Raw genomic sequence first — 25,628 nt, 5'->3', positions numbered from 1 at the left:
TTTAAAACTTTTTTGAACATAATTGTTTAATTAATTGTTTAATTGCTATGAGTATATATATATATCCATTCTTTCAGTGAGAATGTATACTCTTGAAAGGTGGTTACACCGAGGCGCTGGAGAATAAAGAATTTGCTTTTGGATTTGACTTTGGTTCCTGTTTTTCGATTCCTGACTTCTGAAGATTTTGCTGTTTTGGTATTGTTTTGGATCAGAGTTGTTTCTATCTGAAGGTGTGTGGAGTGGAGTTTGTGTAATAGTGGTCTTATGACTGACTGTCTAGTATTTAACTATGAACTATTTATCTTTTGATACACACCATGACTGTTTTTAATGGTGTAACTTCTGGTGGTTAAAGTCCATAATAATGTCTCATGTTCTTTCTTACCAAAAGTGGGCTGCAATTAAGCTGACCAGTCACACAGGGACTGTACCTTAAGTGACTAGCTCCTTGGCACACTGGGTTTATATATTACGTGACCAGCTTCCAGTTGCAATGTAATACTTTTCTAAGATACTTAACAAGTCTGTCTTTCACACTCACAGTCCAAGCCATCCATTATTAGATTATAGTGCCATTGTGTTCTCCACTAGGATCCATTACTAAATGAAGCAAAGTGCCTGAGAAAAACATGTCATCCATTGAATGGAGGCTTCATTGTTGCTGACTCCTTCTACTACACCCTGACACCATCAGTACCCCTGTGCCTCAATGTCTGGGTCAGTGCAGGAATTCTGAACTTTTCTGTGTGTGAACTAATAATGTAGAGACTTAGCCAGGTCTACTAACCACCCCATAATGATTTTCATGCATTCATGTTTATTATTATCTGAAATGGAATGGAAACAGACACAATTTAAATTATAAGCATATTGTAAAACAAAAAGTATGATATGCTTTTTCAACAAGGAAGTTCTTGTACAAATTAATATTAAAACTGTTTACCAACTATCTGTTATGACAAGAACACACACACACACACACACACACACACACACACATATATATATATATATATATATATATATATATATATATATATATATATATATATATATTGTATTCATGGTTTTGAGATAACTGACAAATATTTGTATTTATTTTATTTTTTCAGATGGCAAATGGTTATGATGCATCTCTGTTTATTTCATCAGTACCCAAGCAGGTAGATGTCATATTTGGAGCACTATATTTATTAATTGGTAAGAAAATTTCTCTCTCATTTGAAACAGTTTTAAAATATGCAGCATGGACTTCCTCTGTCAATAAAAATGTGATGTACACTGACACTGTTTTTAACTGATCAGAAAAAAAAACAATGGCTAGGCTTCAATAAAATCCTTAGAACTAGTAGTACTAATTACTCATTGTGGGTTGATCAGTTAGTATGGTGGTGAGAAAATATGATTCAGAAAATGGTATGAAAAGATCTCATTGTCAGCCATTACTATGTCTCTGAATCAAACACCAGTGATGTCAGACCTGACCATGCTAGTACTCTCTCTAGCAATCCATGCATTGCATTAGCAACGGCACCCCCTGCACATGAATGCTCACATACACACACATACACACACACACACTTACCTCTCAACTATCAAGATTTTCACAGAATGTCCAGATTTTTACCTCACAATTTCTCTGTTCCTCATAAAACTTGTGATTTTCTGGCAAATCACTGGTATAATCTGAAGAATAAAAACACTAAATAATGACACAATTTGAGTTTCAGGCTTGATATCCTTTAGAAAATGCATTTTAACACAAACCCTGTTATTCTAGCTACTTTTTAAGTTTATAAGGGCAATATTTAAAATCTGTCCCTATTTTTGGCCATTGTCCCCCATTATGTCAGGGTTTGTCCAGATTTCTTGAGCTACGAGGTTGAAAGGTATGCACACACGCAAAAATAATCATCAACAACCAAGCCTCCCCCCCCCCCCCGATCACACACACATGGAAACATTCAGCAATATAATTGCACACACAGATCAACAGACCAATACACACATCTAGATTCTCGATTCCCTACCTACCCCCATTGAAAATGCTCAGGAGGACATGCATTCACACAAACACACATGCACATACTCTCACATAAATGCACAAGCATGCACACACACACACACACACACACACACACACACACACACACACACACAGACACATATCCACATCCACTCCCACACATGCATTCATGCAGCCTCATTCATGCCCCTACAGACATATATACACACACACACACACACACACACACACACACACACACACACACACATATCCACATCCACACCCACTCCCACACATGGATTCATGCAGCCTCATTCATGCCCCTACAGACATATACACACACACACACACACACACACACACACACACACACACATGTTCACACATATACATAGACTAATACATGCTCCATCCCCACATCTTCACTGAAATTACCTACATTGCGAGTAGTCTTATAGGAATCACTGCTGACTTTCCTTTACAGTGGTCACCTTTTCCTTCGTGAATATAATTTTACTGGTCTGAGCATTTCTCTGATATGGAAACCTTCTGAGCCAATGCTTCTGCATCACACTAAGCCTTTCAAAATCCCAGGCAAAGTCCACTCATGTGAATAAATAAAGCTAATCTTCTTTGTTAATTATTCCTTTTCAGATGTTTTTCAATATTTGTTCCATCTACAGTATTATTATTCTCCCTTTATTAATAAGTGCTAAGATATACACAAAGGAGCCTTGTATTCACGATAATAGTTAAGAAACATCCTCCAACTATATAATGTAGATTAAGTGTTTAACAATGATCTATTTCATAACTGTGAAATGGTGCTCTGAAGATGTCTTGTGGTAGGATAATAGTGGAAATATGGCAATTGTTCATTATCAGCTTCAACAAAGGAGAATTCTTCAAAGCTGCTTTGCTGAGTCCTTTGTAAACTGAGAGTTCCCCAGCTATATATATAATGTACCCTATTATCTCAGAGTAGGTAATACTTAGTTGAGGGCTACAGGACTCACCCTTTGCATATGGAGTCAGAAGAGTGCAGTTCATACAGAGTTTTCCAATTACCAAAAAAATCTGTGAAATGAATTTATCAAATGGTGTTACATGAAAATGATTTCAATTATCTGTAGTACACTTGATAATGACACCTTTAGTGTAATTAAACCCATTAATATCCCTCATATTCCAGTTCAAGAGGGACTGTTAGCCCATAATAATACCCTTTTTATTGTTCCTCCACACTTGAGTGCCCTGTACAAGGTTTTACAGTACTGCTACTGGTTGGCCAGGGGTGTTGCTATACCTTCAAAGGATTAGCAGCACTTTACAGGTGAACTCTGTAATTGTCAGTGCTCTCAACTAAAATACGGCAATGTTCATTAGAAGTGTTGGGATTACTCAATTCATCAAATGCCACGTAAAAGAAAAATAGTGTTAGAGACTATAAAACATTTTGAAACTTTCTGGGGCAAAAAACAGAAAACAGTGCTGAATGCATGGAGCACTTCTCAATAGAATGGTAATGAACAGTGAATAGATAAAAATATGATTTCTATTATAATGACAAGATTTTCATCACAAAAAGATAATTTACAATTGTCTACTGCTTCCCAATCTATAAAGCTGAAATAACTAATCAGAGGCATAGCTAAAGTTGAGGGGGGAATGCCAGATTGGGCGATGACACCACGCTATAACTTTGCAACTAATGGCTATAAACTACTAAAACCCCATCTACTGAAGAAAGTGTATAACTATTGTACAGTGAAAGTCAAAATAATTTTCTTATGCAGCAAACCATAAGATTTCAAGATGAGTTAGAAAACAGAGTCAGCAAGATGGCACTGGTATGGTAGGATGGTTTTGAATACTAATCTACTCTACTATGATTAAATTGTGAGTTCTGCACTTACCTACAGCTACATTTTGCTGTTCTGTTTACTGGCAACAGCTGTATTAGCCTGGCCTCCTATCTTGTGGATCTTTTTTGTTTCTGGGTCTATTTTATTTCAGTATTCTTGTCCTGTTGTTATATGTGGATCATTGTTTCATTCTGGGTCAGTATTATCACTTGGTGAAACATACATTTAGTAGTGTTATTACATCACTGAATCTTCCAAAGGTACCTGATTTTAGCAATTCTACTTAAATTCACTTGTTCTTGACATATTTATAGGTTCATAGGTGTTTACTAGGCTAACGGCCACAAGGACCTTTTAAGCCTAGCCATGCATCCCAAATCTCTGACAAGTTCCGATATCCTTGATAAATGTAAGCACGGGCCTGGGAGATAAACCATTTACAGGGTACCTGTGTCCATTAGAGACATAGGTGCCAAACCAGGGCTGAATTTCCAATTTCCCATCCAGTTGTCCAATTTGCACTTGAACTGGGTTAGAGAGGAACTCTGCTTCACATGGATAGGGAGCCTGTTCCATAGATGAGGTAGTCTCTGTGATACATATCTATCTCTCCAGCAGGTCCTATTTATATCACAGGCAAGGTTTAAGTTCTTAGAATGGGTAATTCTAGTGCTGTTTGTTTTGTGGATATGCAGGAGGTCCATCAGAGTAGGGTCTGACAATGCCCTGTATGGCAGGCATAAATCTCTGCTCAAAAGCCTGTAGGGGACAGAATACAGGGATAGGGCTTTGAGGCGGTCAGCATATGACATATTACTTATGCCCTGTATTCTTTTAGTGAGGAACCACTGTGGCTGTTCCAGTTGTTGCATATGCCTGGTTAGGTACATACCAAAGGGGGCATTGTACTCAGTGATAGGTCTGATAAATGCCAAATACAGTGGAACAATGACTTCCTTGGACTTAGATGTCATACCTTTGTTTATAAGTTGCACAACATAGAATGATTTCCCTACTACTGTAGACGTGATGATCAAAGGCTAGATTACTAACTATGTGTGTCCCTAAGTCCCTGACTACTGGATCAGCTCTAAGGGCTGTGTTGTCAATATGATAATTACCAGAGATAGATGACTTCCCAAAGGGTACTTTTATGCATTTCTTGGCATTTAGTTTTACTCCATGGCTCTGACAACAGTTGTTTGTCTGTGTCAGACCCTCCTGGAGAACATTTGTGTCAGTGTGAGATGCAATGACAGCTCCTAATTTGCAATCATATGCAAATTTAGTCAGCCAGAGACCACTGACATTGGCCTTGACTTCTCAGAAGTAAATGCCAAAAAGGAGCGGTCCAAAGACTGATCCCTAAGGGACTCCACTTGTGACTGGCCTCTTTGTAGAGGTGGACTTCCCAGTTCTAACTTCCTGGGTCCTGTCTGTGAGCCAGTTGGCTATCCACCGGGTGACATATGGGTTTGTACCTAACCTAACCTCTTGAGTTTGTCAACAATGCCTGAGTGAGGTATTGTGCCAAATGCCTTGGCCAGGTCAAGGTAGGCAGTGTGAACAATTTTGCCCTCATCCATTGCTTTGGTGACCTTCTCAAAGAAGTCCACCAGGTTGAGTAGGCATGATCTGCCTTTGATGAAACCAAACTGGGTTGGGTCCACTGTCTGGAGGTTTACTAAATTTCTGTTGATCATCTCCATGATAATTCTTTCTGTGGCTTTACATATAAGACTAGTAAGACTTATGGATCTGTAGTTTCGAGAGTCTGTAGATGGCCCTCCTTTGTGCAGAGGGATGACTGTTGCCTTTCATTATTCATAAGGCATGAAGCCTGCTTGGAGGCTACAGTTAAATAGTAATTCCAGAGGCCCTGATAGGTCATGTTTCATGCTATTTAGAAGGCATCCTGAGATATCGTCTGGAACCATTGATGCAGTGTTTTTGGCCTCAGAGAGGGCATTAAGGATCTGTTCCCTAGTGATAGTAAGGGGAGTTATATTTGATGATATTTCCATTTGATGATATTTCCTGAGGGAAAGTTGAGAGGGAGAGAGGAATAAAGTTGGAGATGAATTTATCAGCCAGGAGGCTTGCTATAGCTTCTGGCTCAGTATAGATGGCTCCATTTACAATGAGCTCTGCACACAATTGTGTATTGCCTTTGAGGTTGCAGACATAGCTAAGAATGCTTTGTGGTTCTCCTTGGCATGGGAGGCCAAACATACCTCACATTTGGTCTTGGTAGACTTTACTTGTCCTCTTAGTTGTTAGTTTAGTTTGATCAGTGTGCTTTTATCCTGCTGGGTGCACCTCCTAATTTTTGCCGTGATTTTCTTCCTCTTGTTATACAGCCAACTGATGTGATTGCACCAGGGTGGCTTGTTTTTTGAGTTAGTTCTGTACTTCTTCCTGGTGGGTACAGCTACCTCTATGCATCTATTAACATACTTGTATAGGGTTTCTGTGAACAGTTCTGCATAAGCAGCAGTGTTCTCAGTGTTTATGGTGCTTGAAATTTTGCCAGGTTCTCGCTTAATAGCAGGAAGTTAGCCTTAGAATAGTTTCTGAATATTCCAGGTTTAGCTGGGGGTCCAGGTTTTATTTTTACTTCAAAGGAGACCATTTTGTGGTCTGACCTTACCAGTGAAGGCATTACAGTAGGGGTGTGCAGCAGTGCCCCATATTAGTTTGGACCAGATCCAGTATGATTGCACCCCTGGTTGGTTTATTGACTATCTGGTCCAGGGAGTTTGTGTTTACAAAATCCAAGAATCTCTGGGCATGTACGTTTGGTGTCATATAGGATTCCTAGTTTATAGTGGGGTAATTAAAGTCCCCCATGAATATGGCATTGGGTTGGATGGTTAGTGTTTCAAATAAGTTTAAATACATGGTATTTGTTTCCTGGGTCATAGAGGGGGACCTATAGTTTGCAAGGAAGTGGTACTGAATTTTACCTATGGTGATTTGAACATGGAGCAGCTCACGTGCATTGCCTGTTTGACCAGCCTTGGAATATATTTAATTTTGATGTAAATAGAGACACTTCCACCTTTACTCCCTGCCTGCGAGGTAGCTGGCCTAAATGTGTGGAAGGCATTATAACCTTTCACTGTTGGTGTGCTCTCTGCAGCTTTAAATCATGTCTCAGTGACCACACAGATATCAGCATTCTCTAGGGTAAAGAGAGCTTCTAGGGAGAGGAGCTTTTTGTTTAGACTCCTAGCATTGAGCAGTAATACCTTTAAATTTTCTTGGTTTTGATTTTCTATGTTGGAAGCACTTTCAATTTGGCATTGCCTAAAAAAGGCACTATGGGGGAAGGCAATGTTTTAGCTGATCTTCGAAAGCCTAGAGAGTAGAGGTGCAGACCATCCCTGGCAAAGCAGTGTGGTCTGTTGACCATCTCCTTCCATGATGACAAATATTGCACCCCCTTAGAATGACACCAGAAACTAAGCCAATTATTTAAGTCAATCATCTTTTGTTCATATTGTGGCATCATCCTTGGAGAAGGTAAAATGCTGCTCAATGCTCAGCTCATACCAGCCTGAGACACATATTCCAAGAGCTCTATGATGTCTCTCTTCATATAGTCTACGGAGGTACATCTCAGGTCATGTATTCTCACATGGACTATGACTGAATCATATTGATAATTGTGGTCCAATGACCTGAGTGCATGCGTAATGTGGCGGATCTTAGCCCCTGATAAGCAACTGACTGCATCTTTCTCCTTACTCAGCCTGGTGAGAGAGACATCAGTGTGCCTCATGATAGAGTCTCCATTGACTAGAATGTTGGATTGTGTAGTGACTTGCCTTATGGCCTTAGAAGTAGAGGCTCCGTGAGATGCAGCTCTATGTGTTGATGTGGGTATTGTTCTGAAAGAGCACCTTTGGGGCTGCTGAAGGTATTTGTAATGTGTACTTTGTCTAGGAGGTCTTTGAGATTTAAGAAGGTTACATGTAAGTGCCTCAGCATATGTGGGTTGATATGTCTGCTTTGGATTGTGTGTGATGGGTGCAGTATGTGTACTACTGACAACCCTATTGACATTAGGAGTAGTTTTATGTGAGAGCTTTGCCTCCAGTGACATTGTGTAAATACATCTCTCACATTCCATATCAGTTTGTTTGAGAATTAACTGGTTGCCAGTAAACATGAGGCAATTTCTGCATTGCCTCAGGATGCCCATATCCACCAAGCTAGTAACAGAGATGGTAGGAAAGTTCATATCCGTGGCAACAGACCTTTTTTATTGATTAGACATTTGAAGTGAGAATTTCAATCACTGTCATGAGTACCCGGTTGCTTGCCACTACAAACTAGTTGCCCTGTGTAAAACCAGGTATTGGAGAAATTTCAATTGTGCTTTTACAGGAAATATGTCACTCAAGGTGTCTGAGTCTGTACAGAGCACTGCCAAACACTTGAGGGGAAACTAATACATAGACCCTGAAATTTTAAGGATGAAGTGTTTAGACAGGTATTCTGAAGTTAGAAACAAATAAAGCAGTACTTACTGAAAACAAAGAATTAGCTTGTCAAGAATGATGAAAAGAGGGGAGTTGCATGAATGGCTACTGCCTGGCTACTACTAATGCTGGTCTTACCAGAGCTTCAGTCTGTTGGGATACAATGCTCTTTTGCTTCTTCTGTCACCTGAAGCAAAATGTTAGCATCAATCCCAAGAAGAGAAGCAGGCTACAGCCTGTTTGGTGATCCACAGTCTTGTCCCAGATGATGCATGGGTCCATAGGTTTGTAGCCTTTTAATGGTAGATGCCGAGAATAGCAACCAAACCAATCAGGTACGTTAAGCACAGACACTCTCTAACCAGAATCAGATAGGAATCAATGCACTCTGCTCTTTTTCTTACCAGGATCAGAATATAAGTACAGATTCCAAGCTGTTACCTATAACCATAGCTGGCCTTAGGCATGGACCAACTAGGCAGCTGCCTAGGGCACCACTCTAGTAGGGGCACTTTTACAGTATTTATTTGGTGTCGGTAGACCAGGATGGGGGCAACTGGTGGTGTGGTGGGGGGTGCCATGGAGTCCTTTTGCCTAGGGCACCAGTTGACCTAAGGCTGCTCCTGCCTATAACACAGTTATTAGGCTTTCTGGTGATCGGCAGTCTCCAGGAAATAATGTCCCTGTACTCCTTCTGTCTCCAGGAGAAAACAGAAGCACTAATATCAAGATGACTACTGAGAGGCAGAATGTGTGCTCCCCAATAACTGGTGGTCTTGCAATAGATGCTTAAAGATAAGATGAAAAAAAATGGTTTATCCTAAACACTGCAGTGCGCACTAATCAGTTAGATATGAAAGTGGGTAACTTAAGTTTTAGCTGTCTAAAATGTTAAGTTTTAGTGGAGAGCCACTATTTTTAAAAGAGCAAGATAGATTGAAAGGGGGTGGGCACTTTTTTATTCTGGTACTATATAATACAGTAGGATGGCCAATAAATTTAAATAGTTGAAGGGGAGTGAAAGGAGAGAGGGAACGAGATATATGGTCAAATTAATGTAAGGGGCAGGCAACTAGAAATACAGTGGTGTTTAAGAACACAACAGTAACAGGGTAAGAGGCTGGAAAAAATCTGTCTGACTCACAAGAGACAGAACTGTGGCCTCATTTCAAGTTTTAATATGCAGTTAAAAGCAGAGTACAAGTAAAACACAGTGTAAAGAAAACAAATCACAGTATACAAAATAGAAAAAGGCAATAAAGTAATACAAAATATAAAAAATAAAAAGCAAACTAACCTTTCCCTCACAGCAAGCTATGGCAGAGTCTGGGTGAGCCTTTGCAGTAAAGCCATTTGAGAACTTGTGAATTCCCATCATAAATTAACTTGATTTGTTGAGTACACCATTTACTTTTTCTACTTTAGGACTTTTACCAGGTTCCTATTTCCTGTTGAGGCTTTTGTATACTACTGAACATTATGCTTATTGGACAGTTTGTATAGCGTTTGCACAGCCAAATTGATGCTTTCAACAAGGTAAAACATAAAGAGGGCTTTTAAAATATCTTATCTTCAAAAATAGACCTCAGATCTCAGAAAAGTCTAATAAAGAATACATTATTTTTTGAAACTCTTAAACGTGTGCTTTAATATTATGCTTTTCCAGAGTTAAAAAAATATGTATTTTAGAAAACTGCCATAATTCTCTGTTGACCAAAGTAAATGAGGTGTTTTTATTAACATCTATTATAAAGAAACAAATCTCAAGATAGACACACTTGTACATTTATTGATGCAAAAACACACAGCTTTGGGTTCTACCCTTCCTCAATGCTAACAATTATCTTAATTATAACTTAATTTATAGTAAAATCAAATAGAACATGTGACACAAAACAGTAATTCCACCAGGCACATCAACAGTAATCCACTCTTTCAAAAAAGAGAGACTTTAGTAGCGTAAAAACTTTTTATTCACTTTCATCACCACAGACTTCTTCAGGACAAATACTTACTGATCACTTAACCTGAAAGCTTTGTGTGTGTTTGCATCAATAAATGAACGAGCATGTCTGTCTTAGGATTTGTTTCTTTATAATAGCCGTTAGTTACATTCCAATTTAGTTAACAGTGGTGTTCTTTTTGTTTTTGTTTTAATTGTGTTTTTATTAACAACCAATTGTAACATAATGTATTAACCCTGGAAGATGGTATACAAATGTCAATCTGATCATTAGAGGCTTGTGAGAAGATTAGCACTAGAATAATTAGTAAGGAGCAGTCCAGGAAATCTGCACTCATATTGCTATCCCAGCCAAGGCTTTTCCAACTTATCTTACAGACAGACTTCACAATGGACTGCCCTCCCAAGGAAAAAATCCATGTATTATCTATGTGAAACTCTTCGCAATAGCTGATAGGTTCATAGGTTCGTAGGAGTTTACTAGGTCTGTGGCCCTCGAGCGGTTACCAGTCTAGCCATGTTAATCCCGAGTTGCCTCAATTCTCCTTGATTAGATGAATGTAATTCACAGAGTTAGTCTATGATAAACACTGATTACCCCTGTCCATGAGGGACATGGGTGCCACCCTTGGGGGAATTTGCAGTCTCCCATCCATTTGTCCAGGTTGCACTTGAATAGGGTCAGTAAGGAGCTCTGCTTCATATGAACTGGGAGTTTATTCAAGAGTAGTGGCAATCTCTGGGAGATATATCTGTCTCTCCAGAATGTTCTGTTAATGTCACAGGCTAGGTTAAGATCCCTACAGTGTCATTTGACTTGCGGATGTGCAGTATATCCATCAGGGCAGGGTCAGAGACTGCCCTGTAGCCAGGCACAAGTCACCTCTCAGCAGCCTATATAATACAGAGTACAGTGACAAGGCTTTCAGTCTGTCCACATAAATCATGGTTTGAAGACCCTGTATTTTTTTGGTGAGAAACCTCTGTGGTCTCTCCAGCTGTTACAGGTGTGTGGTGAGGGTCCTGCAGAAGAAAGCATTGTACTCTATTAATAGTCTGACTATGGTCAAGTAAAGTGGAGTTATAACATCCGTAGACCTGGATGGGATGCACTACTTATGAGATGAGCAATGTAGGAGGCTTCCTTTTCACTGTGGAAACTTGGTTGATGTTCAGATTGCTAACTACCTGTGTTCCCTGATCTCACACCACTGGGTTTGAACTTAGGGGGTTGCTGTCAATATTGTAATTAGCAGGGAATTCTGCTTTGCCAAAGGGGATAATAATGCACTTTTTTGGGTTTAGTTTTTGGCACCTGTCATTTGTCTGTGTTAGCCCCTCCTGTAATATGTTATCATTGGGGGATTATATGATTGCACCCAGTTTGCAATCATCAGCAAAGTTGTTAAGTCAATGGCTGTCTACTTTAGCATGGACTTCCAAGAAATAGATTCCAAACAGTAAAGGGTTCTGCACAGATAATTGTGGTATACCACTGGTGAAGGAGCTACTGGTAGTGGTGGAGTCACCAACTTTGACAATATGTGTTCTGTCAGTGAGCCAATTGGCTACCCATCTAGTGATGTAAGGGTTAATCCCCAGCTGGGAGAGTTTCTAAATGGTACCTGAGTGGGGATTGTGTCAAAAGCTTTGACTAGGTCAAGATAGGCAGCATGCACTGTCTTACCTTCATCCAGGGCTTTGGTGACTTTCTCGAAGAAGTCTACTATGTTTAATAAGCATGATCTACCCTTAACGAAGTCAAACTGAAAAAGTTGCCTATGTCCTTGTTGACAAAGGTCCACGATGATTCTTTCCATGGCCTTGCAGACGAGGCTGGTTAGACTTATGGATCTGTAGTTCCCAGGGTTGGTTGATGGCCCCCTTTGTGCAAGGGGATTACTGTTGCTGTCCTCCATTCTGCTGGAATTCTGTGTCTTAAAAGTAGATGAAAAACAAATTGATGTATTTAAAGGGTTTCAGCATTAATGGCACTGGCCATTCAACTTCTGATAAAGAAGGGTATTGGATTTAAAATGTCATATCCTACAATGGTTTCATTTTCCTGGAAGGGTTCAGTCTACAGGGCAAATAACAAACAGCAGTAACTCTAATATTTGCAAAAACATTGCTAAGGCTTGAGTATTTCAAATTGAAACATTTTAATTATGCTCTTTGTGGCTGTGCATTTTTTCATAAGACATAAAAGTTTTTCTTTATTTTTGTCATTATACTACATTACGTTTCAAGTCAGAACTCTAATTTTAAATTATCTGGACACATTATGTTTCTGCTATGAGAAGTGTTTCATTTTGTTTCCTTATTGCAGTTGCTTTGTCTTATATGACTTTAACTACATAACAGCATTTTTCCCACAAAGTATTTATACTGTTACCTCAAATAATTATTTAAAGGCTTATGCTAGCAACTGTAACAGATGCTTGTATATCTGGGGATTTGTTCATACAAATACTTATTGACATCTCTCATTGAAAATGATTAGCCATTTCCAGCCTCTTACTGCGTGATCACACTCCCTTTTAATCTTCAGAGATGGATGCTTTATAAAGAAGAATAATGGAAGTAGTGTGTGAGGATTAAGTTTGGTAGTCAGTAATATTCATTCTTTTTTATTTCATTTATTATAATGTCATTATTATTGTGATGACGTGTTTTCTCTGGGCCACACTTGGGTATCTAGTCACAGGTCCACTTTTATTAAATATTTATTTTCTATTGATGCTGTCTTTTGTCAGTTCACTCATGCAGGTATGTAAATAATATTGTGCATTAATATGTTTTAATTAAATAAAAATTTCCCTATGTAATGAACCGACTTCCACTGGTGGAGGGCCCCTGCAGAGTGACTCTGCGGGTTACAGCTTGTGGGTCGAGTTTCACCACCCTGGGAATGAGGCATGGGTGGAGGCATGGAGCATTCCACGCCCCTCAGGGGTGTAGTCGAGGTGAGACTGACGTACCTGGGCTGAGGCAAAGGGGTCCTGTCACATGCTGGGCTGCTCCAACCCAACGGGTGCCCTGAGCATGAGAGCTGTGGGAGCTCTCTCCCTCTCTCCAGGATCATGGTCACTGGTCCATGGCCAGCACCCAGGGTGCCCCCTCCTCCATGGGGAGAGAGACCCCTCCCGTCGGCAGAGGTGCGGGCTGCAACCTGTCCTCTCTGCCTGCCCACCAAGGTGCACCTATCTGGTTGATCCTGCCAGTAGCATATGCTTAGCTCAAAGATTAAGCCATACAAGTCTCACTGCACATGGATGCTACAATGAAATTGCAAATGGCTCATTAAATCAGTTATAGTTCCTTTGATTGCTCCAGGTCGCATTTATCAGCTCCAGGTCTCATTTAATACCTCCATGTGTGAATATTGGATATGTTACGCTGCCTGCACATTTTAACTGAATTTGTCAGCAACCTCATTACACTTCATATTCTAAGACAGTGTACAAACTGGTTAATGCTCACTAAAAAATAGCATAAGATTTGTGAGATGTGTAATTAGCTATATAACCTTGATGCCACCCTCTCACTTACAGAGATGGTCAACAAGTAACACAAACTCATACATGCTTACAAAAGATCACAGTAAATTAACATTTGATGAGCCTTGTAGAAAGATCACTCTGCAAGGCCTCCAAGAATCAGGACAGAGGAGCTTCACCAGCAATTGTCTAACAAAACTCCACCACACTTATATAACATAGCGAATCACCAAGCTGCAAACTGCAAGCCTTCCACTGCCACTAAGTCTGCATTTCTAAGTAGGGACATCCTAGTAATTGGTGCTCCATTGTCAGGCACAATAACTCCAGACTCATGAGATTAGAAAAAGCCAGGGTGACAGTCAGCCACAAGTGTTGAAAAAGGTAGGAGAGTAGCACTGAATACAGAGAGGTGGCAACAGGAGACACAACATCCCAACCCCCAAGTAGAAAATGTGAAAAGGGGGCTTGATGATGATGATGATGATGATGGTGACAGTTAACTGCCTTTCAAGTGCCAAGCTCCATAATCTCATGAGGCCCTGTCAGTCCATCCAACAAACCAGATATGACTATGATGTGGAGGTAGTTCATGTATGTGTGAATGACCTGAGGTGCTCAATCCAGAAGGACACATACAGAAACATAATGAAGCTTGCTGTGTCAGACTTGCCACTTCTTCCTTCTCCTTTTCTTGCTCTGCACTTCAAATGGACTTCCTTAACAGTCTCCTACAAAAGGCTGCAGAGCTCCATCATGTTGCAGATCATCTTCAGGTGCCTCTTGCTCCACCTATTGCTCCTTAATCTGGGAACGCATAATTCCATTATGGTGTGACATTGCCTGTGTTGAATTCTCCATTACTAAATCCTTTAGATAATCCATAACTGCAGTTTTTATTTCATTTCTACCTTATCTTTGTTACATCCCCCCTTTTTTGTTTTTGTATTGTGAAATTTTCCATATTCATGCGCCTTTGCCTGTAATTTCTCTTTAATATCACTGGAGCTGCTTTTTTGTATTGATTAGTTTGTCTTTCTCCTTTACATAAATATTGCACCGTACCAGATTTATTTTTCTTTCCCATGTTCATGTTTCTTTTTTATATTTTTTCAAAAATCTCTGGGTTTTGCTGTTTATATTTAAGGGCTTCCTCTTTCGCTTCTGTTCCCAGATGGCCCAAAGTTCCTTCATCTATGCAATCTTTTTCATAAATCTGTTATATTAATGAATACAAATTTTTATTTGAAGCTTTTGACAGCTTTCCTTGTGAAAATATTTTTCTGTCTTCTAATTTCTCTCTCTTAATCTTTCCAAATATATCCTATCTAGAAATTATGTGCTTCTTGCATAACAGTAATAATACACAGTTTCTTCTTTATCCTCAATAGTCCACTTTGTCATCTTTTCAGTTTTTGTGGACTACTTCCACCTTCCTCCTTAGTCTGATATATCCCTGTATTTGGTATTTTTCCATATCCTGAGGATTCCATGTTGCCTTTTTTTCCAGTCCTGGCACCAGTGTGTATACCAGGATGTGGCAATTTTTTATCCTGGAACCTCTGTATCCAGCTGTTTTTTTTTTTTATTTTTTAACTTACTGTCTTCCATGATATATAGAATACAGTCTACATAGTGTCTTCTTTATGAGATTTTGTGAATATAGGGTCCACCACGTGAAGGTACTCACCAAGACTTGAGGATGAATTATTTTCCAGGAATACAACTCATCTTTTCTTGCTGATTTCATCTCTCCATTTGAACTCCATTCTCCATTTGGTAATGTTGCAGAGGGTTAGGCCACTGGGTTCTCATACGAAGGAGCAGCAGATGAAGCAGGGTGCATCTGAAGAGGATATGTGACAGGAAGATTTTCTGGAACTTCCTGTATACTACTCACAGGAAACAGAGAGCGAAGAAGATGCCCTCAAGCTAGAAGAAAATTATTTAATAGAGCTTGATATATATATTAAGACAGATGAAAGAAATAGATTAGCTAACAGCATATGACAACATCCCACATTCATGGATAAAATAATGCTTACAGATGTATAAAATGCACCCTATACTGGTTAGTTACATTACAGTGACCATGAAACGGGCAAATCAGCTTGCAGTGGAGCCACAACAAAGGATAAATTATTATCCCAAGGATAAAAATTGAAAGGGGGATATTCCGTGGTGATTCTTTGTCACTTTTGCTGTTTTGCCTTGCCCTTAACTTATTTACTTACTTAACAGATTAGGCTATGGTTACAATTTAACTCCCAGAAAATAAACATGCTTAAAAATTTCTCATCTGCATTCTGTGGAACACTTAATACTGTATAGTTTACCAGGTGAGGATTTAAAAGCACAACTACCAATGGTTAAAGCTTTCTTAGATGATATAAGAATGACATTTGGTCTTGATAAATGTGCAAAAGCAACATTTAAAACAGGAAAGCTGTAGCATCAAGAAAATATCAACCTGAGATAGAAAGGTGATCTGAAGGAACTTTAGTAGGAGGAAGTGTATAAACACTGGGAACAGATGAAGGATCGACAGTAAACCATGAACAAATGAGAATAAAGCACAGTAAGGTATATTTCAGTAGACTAAAACTGATACTGAAAACTGCCTTGATGTCTAGGAATAAAGTCCAAGCTGTAAATCAATTTCTTCTTCCTGTTCTAACTTACAGTTTTGGTGTGATCAACTGGCCCCAAAAGTATTAGATCAGTTTGACACAGACAAAAGACAAATGCTTCATGTTTATCAAATGATGTATAAGAATCAGTGTATACCAATTACCAAGATTATATATTCCTATCTGAAAGAGGAATGAGCCTCCTTGAATTTGATTACATGTATAGATCTGAAATTGTTAGACTGCATACATACCTGCTGATCAGACACAGACACAAGACAAATGTTTCATGTTTATCAAATGATGTATAAGAATCAGTGTATACCAATTACCAAGATTATATATTCCTATCTGAAAGAGGAATGAGCCTCCTTGAATTTGATTACATGTATAGATCTGAAATTGTTAGACTGCATACATACCTGCTGATCAGATCTAAACGTAATGAAAGTTTTAAAACATGAGGAGAAGTCTAAGATGACATTTTTGCTTAGTTTAGCATAAGCATTTCAGTGTGAAGCAGGAATGGAAATAAAGCCAGATAAAAGTAGACAAAAATCAGACAGCAATTGAATGGGCCAAAAAAACAAAAGAAAGAATATAAAGAAAAGGATCAGATGGGAAGGAAAGAAAATTGAAATAGACATAAATATAGTTCCAGGTACAGGGATCCCCTGTAACAATACTATACTGACCAAGATTTGTTGCAGGAATTGTTAAGGAGATGTGAACTGAAACCAAAACTTGAAAGGCTATTAATGGCAGTCCAGGGTAGGAACTACGTACATGTATGTCACATGGGATCACCCATTACCAACAGTTCACAAAACTGATGCAAGAAAATCAGATATAGCAGTCCAGGAAAATAAGAGAAAAGTAGTATTGAGCATTGAGATTGGTACACCCAGTGATTACAGACTCTTATATACAGCTTCAAAGGTGTGTACTAGGCTAATGGCCCTGGAGCCTTTACAAGCCTAACCCATGGCATTGTGCCACCCGACCTTAGTTCCCAGTGCCTCTGTCAAGTAGAGCCACTGGAGTGATCCTCACGGTGAATTTTCTATTTCCCATCCACTCATCAAGATTTCTCTTGAAGAGGGCCACTGAGGTGCTCTGTTTGACATGCATGGGAAGTCTATCCTATAGAGTGGGCAGTCTCTGGGTTATGAACCTGCCCTCCAGCGTGTTCTGTTGATTGTGGTATTGAGGCAGAGGTCTCCGGAGCATGTGGTGTGGAGAGATTGGGATTTTTTTTAGATGTAGCATTTCTAACAGATCTGGGTCAGACATGACTTTGTAAGTCAAGCAGAGATTGCCTCTAAGTAGGCGATAAGAGACAGAGAATAGTTGGAGTTTTTTGAGTCTGTCCATATAGGACAAGTGTTTAAGGCCTAGGATCCTCCTTATGAGGTACTTTTGCGGCCTCTGCAGTTGTTGCAGGTGTCTAGTGAGGTACATGCCAAATGGAGCATTGTACTCAATGATTGGCCCAATGTTGGAAGATTAGAGGGAGACAATGATCTCTTTCTTCCTCGATGCAAAACCCTTAGTAATGAAATGTGCCACATAGAAGGACTTTCTGACCACATTGGCAATGTGGTGGTCAAAACAGAGGTTGCTGTCAACCTGTGTTCCCAGATCTCTTATAACGCCTTCTCTGTTCGGTGGACTACCATCAATGTGGTAATTCATGGGAACCGGGTTTTTCCCAAAGGGGATGATGACCCATTTTTTGGCATTGAGCTTAAGGCCATGGTTCTGACACCAGTCATTGGTCTCAGTGAGGCTTTTCAATAGGATGTCAACATCACTTGGGGAGTTAATAATAGCTCCCAACTTGCAATCATCTGCAAACTTTGTCAGCCAGAGAGACACAAGTCATAAAATATCAGGATCTGCAGGCTGATATGTGAGCAATGTTAGAGAAAGATACCCAGGCAGTTAAAATAGTAGTAGGAGTAATGGGTTTAAGAATAAAAAAGAATTTACAGTAATACTTAGATATGGTACCAATATATAACCCTATATGAATTGCAAACTGTGACAATTCTGGGCACATTGAGGGTATTGAAAAGAGCACTCATGGCTAGCATCAAAAACTAAAAAAATATTAATTAAATGAACTCTAATTATACCCTGAGTTAGGAATGGGGTGTATTCTGTCATGGAATTAGAGACCCAAAAGACTTTGAGAAATTAAACCAAAAGAGCTTGCTGTGCATGTATCAAATGCATTTAATATTCTGGCTTTGAGTAGAATCTTACCCTCACCTAGAATGATGCTGAGATAGAAAGGGAAGATAATCAGGTTTAATAAGTGCTAAGTAGCTGATATCATACTAGGGGGATTCATTGTGTGTCAGCGTTGGACAAAGTGAACAACAGCCAACTTGCTTCACTAAATAAAAATTATACCTTTCATTCCATGGGTTCCACATACTGGCCGATGTACTTGCTGTCCGCATACTGTAATTTTCTAGGCAAGGTCCACCTTCCAGACACGGCAACATAACCAAAATGCTTGCAGAACATTCCAGTATGTAGCACATCAAGGTTGCACTGTTTAGTGACAGAACACAGCTATAAATTGCCAGATGTTGAGACTTGCCTGCAACCTGAACACATCCATATCCATAGATAGTAACTAGCTGTTAACAAGTTTTTTGTATATTGTATATTGAATATGTGTATTTTTAATGTTTTTAGGTATACACTATTATTATTTTATGTTCTTTTTTAATTTTATTAGTAGAATTACAGCATGATTAGTTTAATAATATACTCAAACACATAGATATACATTTTTGTGGTTTACTAGTACGTATTTTTTAGTATTTAATAGTAGATATTTTTTAGGTTTTGTATCTTTAACTGTTAAGTGATTATTTGAGGTTAATTACCTTGAATTGAATAATTAAGTTTTTTGTATAAAACCTGTATCCTTGTCATTATACATTTATTCTGAGGAAGTTTGCATACTGTTGCAAACGAAAAGCGCTTCAAATTAAACGTAACTTGGATTATTTGTGGTTCATCGTTTTGCTGCTGCTGGTATATTTTATTTGAACACTTCTGTGTTCTGAAAGCACGTTGGGCACTCAATAGTTCGGCTCTCTTCTTGTATTTTTCTGAGGTTTTTGTTTAATTTTCCTGGTATGACATCCATAGCTGTGCCGTAACAGATACTTGGTTTTAATGTAAAGGCAGCACTCCCTCTCTAGTGGATTTCAGCATTTGTAATACATTCAGACCTGTGGGAAACTGCAGTGCAGTATCAATATGAGTTACATACATTCCCGACAACCCACAGAGCATACCTCTCAAGTGTACCTCATTACGAGGAACGTACCTCATTTGGGGTCTTAAAAAGTTCATGTTCCTCAAAGTTCCTCAATGCTCCACATTGAAAGACCCTGTCACACATTCAATGTTTGGAATTTTTTAAAGTGAAATCCATGGTAAATAGAAATGAATCATATTAATTCATTAAAAGATCTTCTTTATAAGTAAAACCAGCACATTTTAACCATCCTATGACCTTCCTAGTTGAAGTTGTTAGTAAGCCATTAGTATGTGTTCCACATTTTGCCCATTTGTTCCACATTGTGAGGGCTAGTGTTCCTCATTTTGGAGATGGAAGGTTGAGAGCTATGCCACAGAGTTTGTTGTACTTGCTGAAATACCCATAAATAAAAATATCTTTTTGATTGGTAACTTCAACTAGTCATCAATTAATTGAAGCAATTGTACGATAAAGGGTGAACATGACTAAGGTATTTAAACTTAGTAAACACTAATCTCCCTTATACAAATAGTTAACTAGTGCACTAGGACTGCTTGACCTCAGCCCTATCACTTGGCCTACTTTTGCTAATCCTATATTATCCACATATAGTGAAATCTGATCACAAATCAGTACTCTTCATCTTTAAGGCATCTAAATCCATCACTATGAACCCTAAAAAGAGACCCTAAAAAGACAAACCTATTAACATTATACAATGTGAGGTCAAAATTCAAGCAAAAGATTTCCAGCCCCCATACAGCCTCAGCTGTCACTTATGCCAATGTATAGTACTCTCATATAACAAATAATATAAACTAACTGGTACAACTCAGAAGCAGTTTTAAAGTGGAACATAAAAATAAGCCACTTTGGTGGAATGCCACCATTAATAATCTCAATAATAAAAGAAAAAACAATTAAAGCCTATAATAAATTAAATTCTACCCACATTAAAGACACTATCAAAAATCAACAAAAATCTGAAAGCTACCATAAGGAAGATCAAAGGAGAACCTGAATTAAATTTGATTAGAATTCAAAGGCAATGATAATAATAAATCCTTCATTAACTATATCCGATGATTTAGAAATAGCACACAGAAAGGCTTTAATTTATTTCATAATGGCATTATCTACTCCATCCCTAAAGATATTGCTAATATATTTACAGATAAATTTAATGTCAAATTTATACCAGAAACAGTCATTAAAGTTCCACAAATTCTCACGTCCTTTCCTCCCCTTAAATTTATTACGGAATGTTCTAACCCCATTCACTAAAACTAAAAATGCCACTTATATGGGCCCCAAACATAAATCTGATTGCTTAATCAACAGTGCCAGAAATTCCATCTGAACCTGTCCTAAAATTGTTAATCTTAATCAAAGCCACAGGGTATGTTCCTGAGGTATGTAATGAAAAATATCTTTTGTTATGCACTTCATAAAGGGGGCCCACCTTTGATCCTGGGAACTATAAACTCATCAGCCTAACAAGCCTAATATGTAAGTTCATGGAACATGTTATATCTCATTTTATAATTTATAATATAATAAATCTTGTTGCTCTAGACCCACAATAATATGTTTTGTCAAAGAGACACCATGACTACTTAATTTAGTAAATTTCTTCAAGACATTCACTGGGGCTATAGGTAGTGGCCGTGCAGTTCACACAGTGTACCTACATCTGACCAAGGCCTTTGACATTATTCTTCATACTGGGATTGTAAATAATCCATGGCTTCCTTTTCCTGGAAGGATTCAGTCCACAGTGCAAGTAACAAACATCAACTCTCAAATATCTGCTTCAGTATTTCAAGTGGAAACTTTGTGATTGTGTTTTTTATGGTTGTTCATATTTTTTCATAAACACTTAGCAGTTTTTCTATATTTTTGTCTTGTTCTGCTACTTTTCAAGAAGGTACTCTTAAATTATCTTTTTAAGGTGAAACATGCTTCTGCTTTGGCATGTGTTCTGGCTTGTTCCCTTATTGCAGTCACGTAGTCATATATATATATATATATATATATATATATATATATATATATATATATATATATATATATGTATGTATATATATATATATATATATATATATATATATATATATATAAAATTGTTAGTATATAACTGTACTTTTCTCATTTGAATTTTTCATACCGCTAACTCAAACAATTATTGAAAGGCTCATGCTTGCAGCTGTAATGCATTGTACTTACAATGGGGGGGGTGAATTCAGTACAAATTCTTAATTACATCTCTCACTAAAAATATTTATTTAGCTTCCGGACATGGGATTCCAATCCTTTGTGATTGTATCATATGCCTGTGACCACAAATGAGAAAAAGCTGCCAAATATGAACAGCATTCAGAAGTAAAAATATAAAAAAATCACACAAAAAGGTATTTTTTGCAGGGGGGCTATCACCCCTACACATACATACCCCTGCTACATTTAAACAAACTCTGAGCTTACACAATCACACGGAAACGGGAAATACCCAGCATACTAGCAATATGACTTTCAAGAGAAATTCTTCATAGACTAGTGATTGAAGAAATAAGCTTTCCTCCCAATCAGCAGTGTAGCAGCTATGGTGGGACAAAGGAGGCAGCTTCTTGGGGGGAAATATTAGAGAGCAGGATCAACAGATACTGATCAGTCTTCAGTGTATTACTGACATTTAAATGCTGATATTGCAGTTTTAGTCTGAACTGAAGCAGTTTACTTCTCTTTGTGTGGCATAAACTTTAGCCAGCAGTGTGATACAGTTTTAAAGAAAAAAAGTTTTTTTTTCCAATTTTGTTTTTCTGCTCAATTTAAAGTTGGCAGGACTCCAGATCAGGGGACTGTTACAGGTGCCAGAATAGCTAGGATCTATATCATATTATCGTAAAATCAAAATGTCGAATGGCACAACAGCAAAAGTGCCGAAATGTCGAGGGTCTGTTTTTGAGATCACAGTACAATGAAGACTGGGATATTTGCCCTTTCCTCACTGTAGTGTGATCTCAGAGTTGGAGTATATATTTAGCTGGGGGTGAATACCGAATTCGAGTTTCAGCATTTTCGCTCTTGTGAGCATTCGACATTTTGCATGTCTGTTCCCATTTATTCATATTCAAACTCTTAAGGGGAAGATTATATTATTACACTCCCCATTTAACTTTATTTTATTTTGTTTTATTTTATTTTAGTTTGAATTTGTTAGCCAGGGTAAAGCACTGATCATATTGGATCCATTTCAGTTTCAGCCCGGGAAAAAACATAATAGTTACATGACATTATATACAGAGTGAATGACAAAATGTAATATATACATATATTATATACAAAGTGAATATCAGAGTATATATATATATATATATATATAGAGAGAGAGAGAGAGAAAGGGAGGGAGGGAGAGGAAATCAGAGTTGGCATGCTAAAGGAATCACAATCAAAAGTAGAGTCAGAGTAAGGTGTGTAAAAGGAAGAAGGGAATGAATAGGTTAAGTTATATGACCAGAGAGATAGCAGTTAAAATTTCCTAGAGTTTTGAAATTTGCTTTTATTTGTGAATGGAAAGTGGGTTTAGATGAAAGACTGATAAAAAAGAAGGGAGAGATTCCCATAGTTTTGGATCAAGATCTGAAAAAGCATGGTCTGTGCAGCAAACCTAGTTTGGGGGGTTTGAAAGAGATAACATGAGTGGTTAAGTTGTCTAAGGTTGTATGTAAATAAGTTTGACAGCTAGTGGTATCTGTCAACTTTTGTTCCACTTCTTATTGTACCAAATTCTTGGGATGATCTACTTCCCTTGGTCACACCTCAATAGCTAGACATAGGTCCATTTTTATTAATTTTGCTTCTTTCCTATTGATTCTGTCTCTTTTTCATCAGTTGTTTTCTTAGTCATAATGAAGAAAAATGAAGTATTAGAGCTATGTTGTCTGACATTTTCTTTTGCCCCTCCTTTAAACTGAAATTTGGACAAAGCTTAAATGCTTGTAGTTGCTCTTGCAGGGTATTTCTTGCTTGGCAGCTACGATGATGCTAGGGAAAATAATATATACTTTTTGTTGTATTATATTGTATTGCACTGTATTGGTATGTGCTTGTTATATTACTGTATGCTGAATGTTGCAAATATTGGAGAGGTGGAGATGTCAGACAAGCCAACCTCATAATTTTCACACTATTTTAAGTTTTGTTATTTATGAAGCTAACTGACCTGAATAATTTGATAGTGCAGGCTTCATCTTTAGCAAAGAATTTAATATTTCATGACACATTTTCTCCTCTTTTTAACTGTAATTCACACCTATACTGCATGTGCCTTACAAAGGTGATTCTAGATGTTCTTGTCTTGATTGTGATAAGTTCAAGATGACAAACTTCAGTTGCCAAGTGTACAAACTCCTTCACAGTAGGAGTTGTCTGATTTTTTCCATTTCTTGGTGATGACATTTCTTGCTAATGTTAAGATACTCCATAAAAGAGGGTATTTTATTTTCATGATACAATAGGTGTATTAAATAAAATAAGAAATTTGGTCAGCATAAATCTATCATTAAAAACAGACTTTAAGAGATAATTCTTATTATCCCAATATGTTTTAAGTTTTATACAACTGTAAAACATATGCTGCCAGTCAATTTAACATTTAGTTTACATCTCCAGCATCCTATGTATTTATTAAGCATCAATTCAGCTTTATGTGGTGTGATAAAGGTTCTATCTAAGAACTTCCAAGAGAATATCCTCCACCTTAGGCATGAAGTAGTTTGCTTTGAAGACTGGAGTATTAGTTTTTAGCATCTTCACTTGGGGAGGTATTATTAACAAGTCTAAAATAATCCCAATATCGTTCTCTGTGATATACTGTTTATTTCTTAAGTACCTTATATATTGTTGATAGAAGTCCCATTCCAATTATATTCTGGTGCATTAGAATAATGAGTAAATCAATGAATGTGGGGAAAGAATTTCTAACCATTGGTTGCATTAGATTAATCTTATGTAGAACTAATTGCCTACAATTTTGAATTCCTAACCACATGACTTTAGTTAACTCAAACGTATTAATGATATGGTCAACATTTTGTAACTTCCCATTGTCTAGCAATTGATACACGTATAACAGGTTTTTGTCTTTAAATGCAGTGATTGTTGTTAAATTAAATGTATTAATACTATTTTGAGTATAGGCAATTGGAAAGACAAAGAAAATCCATGCTTTATATTCAGGGTTCCTGAAAATGAAAATTTTAAAGGAGTTATATATTATTAATATAATAAGAGTTAACTGGTTTATTTTTGTTTTCTCTAAAAATAATCTTTTACTAACCAATGATATTTATTAGTAGCTATTTTAGTATGATACGATTTTGTTAAATTATTGGATTTACATCAGATACTTCCCTGAATATCTTTCCATTTGGTATTATAATTGTTATTTAACCAATAAATTATTGTCTTAACAATTGAGGCTAAGAAACATAATTCTAAATCTGGAAGACAAATACCACCCGATGTCCAATCTCTAATGTGATGGTTTAAAGCCAATCTAGGTGTGTTAGGAAACCATAAAACCCTCAGAAACAAAGAATTATATTCTTTTATTTTTTTGGGAAAGAAGGGGGATAAAGATTGCTTTATAGATAGAATTTTGAGAAGGATAATCATTTTAATTAAGGAGAGTCTTTCTTCCATAGGGAAAAAATGTATTCCATTTATTGAGTTTGTTTTATGGAATTTAAGTTATTATTATAATTAAGGGTTGTTATATCTTTAATATTATCTGACAAGATTCTCCCTAAGAAAGTGATTTTACCATCTTTCACAGTGTATTTAGGTAATTTTGTATCTATTTTATTAATATTATAATTAACAGGT

At 37.6% G+C, this 25,628-nt stretch overlaps 1 protein-coding gene across 1 annotated transcript in view; it reads left to right on the top strand.

Annotated features, from left to right (window-relative positions):
• LOC122817360 (opsin-5-like) overlaps window positions 1-25,628 on the top strand; it is a 356,813-nt gene that overhangs the window by 205,662 nt on the left and 125,523 nt on the right. The window contains exon 2 of the mRNA XM_044090562.1: window positions 1,116-1,203. Within this exon, the coding sequence (XP_043946497.1) occupies window positions 1,116-1,203 (88 nt within the window). The remainder of the gene's footprint in view (window positions 1-1,115; window positions 1,204-25,628) is intronic.

Source organism: Protopterus annectens, chromosome 12.part0 (assembly GCF_019279795.1).
Source record: "Protopterus annectens isolate FY-2018-M chromosome 12.part0, PAN1.0, whole genome shotgun sequence".
Lineage (NCBI taxonomy): Eukaryota > Metazoa > Chordata > Ceratodontiformes > Protopteridae > Protopterus > Protopterus annectens.
Note: the sequence above shows the minus strand (reverse complement) of the source record. Positions and strands in the feature narration are given on the sequence as shown.